The 3737-nt window shown below is 39.8% G+C and overlaps 1 protein-coding gene across 3 annotated transcripts in view; it reads right to left on the reverse strand.

The window, feature by feature from the left end:
- Positions 1-1548: 1548 nt before the first annotated feature.
- Positions 1549-3737, reverse strand: part of LOC119323320 (uncharacterized protein At5g03900, chloroplastic-like) — a 29740-nt gene continuing 27551 nt past the window's right edge. For 2 of the 3 annotated variants that reach the window (XM_037596940.1, XM_037596942.1), the window contains exons 12-13: positions 2944-3087; positions 1549-2159 (exon numbers count right to left, since the gene is read on the reverse strand). In XM_037596940.1, coding sequence (XP_037452837.1) covers positions 2019-2159; positions 2944-3087 — 285 coding nt within the window. In that variant the 3' untranslated portion in view covers positions 1549-2018. The remainder of the gene's footprint in view (positions 2160-2943; positions 3088-3737) is intronic. The other variant, XM_037596941.1, reaches the window with a different exon arrangement.

Genomic DNA, 3737 nt, shown 5'->3' on the forward strand with positions numbered 1-3737 from the left:
AGGGTTTGGCTGTGGCTATGTTTAGATGAACTCTGGTGGCTCCGGATAGGGAAATTTCGATGGGGCCAAGATGGAATGTAGGGTTGTTGACATGTCTGGATCGAGAAGGTGGTTGAGGGTTTTGGAACAATATCATTAAGCACTTGAGCAAATAGATCATAATAAAAACCTTATCTCCTTTTAATAGTATTGGCTTTTCTATAGACTCAATGTGATCTTGGATCACTTAACCAAAAATGTAGAGTCTTGCGCTTTTACCAATCCATGTCCTTAGCATTTTGGGGGGTCCACAATCACTAGTCCTTGCCATGCCAATCAATGAACATCCTGAAATCTTTAACTTGAATGGACATTAATTCAATGATATATACGTTCTTATGAATTACCAAAACCACCCGACGATTAGTTGCACTTTCAAAGTCATTGATGATGATCATATCACCGTCCACAATGTCACTTTAATTTGTTGGACCAAGAACTTTGTTTGAGGCAATGCACTTTTGGTTGTAGGATTTCAAACTTTGATTGATATAATGCACTTTTGTTGATAGAAATCTAAAATTTATTACTATTTGAATGTTCAAATGTGGTTGTACAGTCAGCCGCGCGGCCGTCGACCGATTTTACATCTTCACTTTGCATCATCTATTAGAGTTGCACTTTTACATCACCAATATGCATTTGCTAGAGTTGCCCCTTTTTTGGAGGGGAGCCTTGGTGCAATGGTAAAGCTGCTGCCTTGTGACCATGAGGTCATGGGTTCAAGTCCTGAAAACAGCCTCTTACAGAAATGTAGGGAAAAGCTGCGTACTATAGACCCAAAGTGGTCGGACCCTTCCCTGAACCCTGCGCAAGCGAGAGCTACATGCACCAGGTTGCCCTTTTTTTAAATTGCACTTTCAATGTAAATTTTACATCACCTAGTTCTCATTTCTAAAAAATTTGCATCATCTATTGAAGATGCTCTTAGACTTTGACATTGATGCTCGTATTTTCCCAGATTTATTTCAAACCTTCCAGCAATGTACATTCAGTGGGAGGAAACATTTCTGTCAACTACGAAAGTGTCTGTGACGGCAACTTCATCAATCTCAAGATAATGTGCCAGCTCAGTTGTGGCGACAACTTCATCAATCTCAAGATAATGTGCCAGCTCAGTTTCTCAGAGATGCTCATAGGGGTAGGGTATGTGTGTGTGCTTTCATAGGGGTAGGGTGTATATGCATGCTTTCATATGAACAAGTGTATACTTGCGTCAAGCGACTTCAATTGTTAAAAAAAATCACGAAGGGTCACTTAGTACAAAAAATACTAGGAAGGTGGTTTTATGTATGGCACATGGCACCACCAACTTCGTTTAGATTTTTTTGCCGATTTATATGCCATATCATCTTTCACTTGTCAACATGATGCCATGTGAGCAAAAACCACTTGCCAATCATCATGGGGCTGTAATTTAACCAGTACCAAGAGTTGAAGGTGTGCCATAACCGGTTTTCCATTCAGGGTTGAATCTTAAAACCATGTGGTAGGTTTAGAGTTGAGGAGTGGAATTCTCTCATGCATATATCATGGAATTAGACTTCAACACCAGTGTCATCAATCTAGATCCAGAATACCCAATCTGAGACAACAGTTTAATGGGTGGGCATTATCCTTTACATGTCCTACTGTTCCGGTGTTCAGTTCTGGATTTCAATTCCCTAGTTCTGAATTAGAATTCCCTCCTTCCGCTCATTGATCTACAACTATATATACATGTGTATAGACTAAATGTTACAGATATGTACAGCAGCAGCAATACCTTTGATGAATGGTAGTATTAAAGACTGCTTCGGCAAAAACTTCACAGCACATCAGTGGGCCTAAGAACCATCCAGTCTCTCATCTAGGCATTCTGCCCACTTGGTTGAATGGTTCGGTCAGATCTATCCTCCATCCAAGAATGATCAGCAAGCCAGACGACCAAAGGACCATCCATATATAATATGAATCTCAAGTACTATCCATCATTACCATCAGTCTGACTCAAGTTTCTTAAATCGCCTTTCCCACTCCCTAACTTCATATTCCTGATCCAATAGATCCTTTTCGGTTGTGTAGACAATCTCCCCTGGTGTAATCACCTTCCGCTGAGCCATGTCGCGTGCACTGAGCAACTGAAAAGCCAGAGATCACTAGCTAAATTTATGCCGATCAACAAAAAACTAGTGTGTAAGTTGCTAGAAATCAATAAGTCAACCTAGCAAGGCAATTTGATGACAAGATGACAAACAACTCCGATTGATAATACTAACTACTCCCTCCGTCTTGTAATATAAGAGCATTTTTTACACTACACTAGTATAAAAAAACGCTCTTATATTGTGGGACGGAGGGAGTAATAATGAAGCATGCTACAAGAATATATATATATACGCAATACTATCATGATTGCAATGTATTTTCACTTTATACCAACAATAGCCACTCATTGCTGGAGCCTGTAGCTGTTGAAAGAGATGATCAAGTTGCATAATAATTCTATTTGCTGTTGTTAGTTTAGCCCGTCAAAAGCGGCACTCTTTTAGAACTTTATGATGCATGGGAACCTGGGAGTAAACAACCGACGTCATTCAAATTTCGGCCTATCAGGTTCAAAGCGAAATGCTCTGGAATATACGCGGCTTTCTCCAAACATGTCATTTGTGTGTAAACAGCAACCACATAACTTCTGTTGAGCTAAAGTTTGCTGGACTTTAGAAATTTTTAGTTAAGTAAAACAGAAAGCTATACACTTTTAAGGCTCAATCTGCGGTTGCTGAACTGTGCTGTGTTATGCTTATACTATAATCTGCTGCGTAAATTTAGGCATGAAAGTAGGCAAAAATGGTCAAACAAGGGTGGGGCAAACGGGATTGTGAGAACCCACCGCAATGCCAAACGCAGCCTAATCGTTCTTACCTTTCTTCTGAGAGAAGGTTCTGGCGACAAAAGTTCCTGGGCTCTCTCTTCTCTAGCCTTGTTCCTCCTTGCAATGTCATTGTTGGTCTTGCGTAGCAGCAACCATCTAAATAATGGTATTGCAAAAAAGGAGCCAGCATATATCTACAAATGGTCACATGGTTTAAGAATGAATGAATAATCAGTAATCATTAATACTACCTCCTTTCCGGTTTATAGGGCTCAATTTGTAAATCTCTCCAACCAAGGTAGATGGTGAGTGGTGGAATAAATTTCATAGTTTGCAAAAATAATTAATTACTACACTTTTAATTACAATGCATGCATGCATGACCATTAAACGACCAAAAACTTCAACATGCATTGATTAATTTTTTCTTGATCCTTGCATGCAGTGATTTAATGCATCTTGAAATCTGAACATGTGATGATGAGTAGTAGAACTGAGACTTATAAAATGGAAAAACAAAAAAATTTAGATGAGCCCTATAAACCGGAAAGGAGGGAGTAATATTCATCAGTATGTCATCAATAATATTCATCATATGTTTAACACATAATTTAGAAATCAACAGTTTGCTACATACACATACAGAAGTCAGAAATGCCATTCAGAAAAGAGAAAGGGCTCGTGATTTCTTTCAGCCATATGCCTTGTACAATGAAAGGCTGCGTACAATAGACCCAAAGTGGTCGGACCCTTCCCCAGACCCTGCGCAAGCGGGAGCTACATGCACTGGGGCTGCCCCCCCCCCCCCCTATATGCCTTGTACAATGAGTAATGAAGGGGTGTG

This window comes from Triticum dicoccoides, chromosome 6B (assembly GCF_002162155.2).
Source record: "Triticum dicoccoides isolate Atlit2015 ecotype Zavitan chromosome 6B, WEW_v2.0, whole genome shotgun sequence".
NCBI lineage: Eukaryota > Viridiplantae > Streptophyta > Magnoliopsida > Poales > Poaceae > Triticum > Triticum dicoccoides.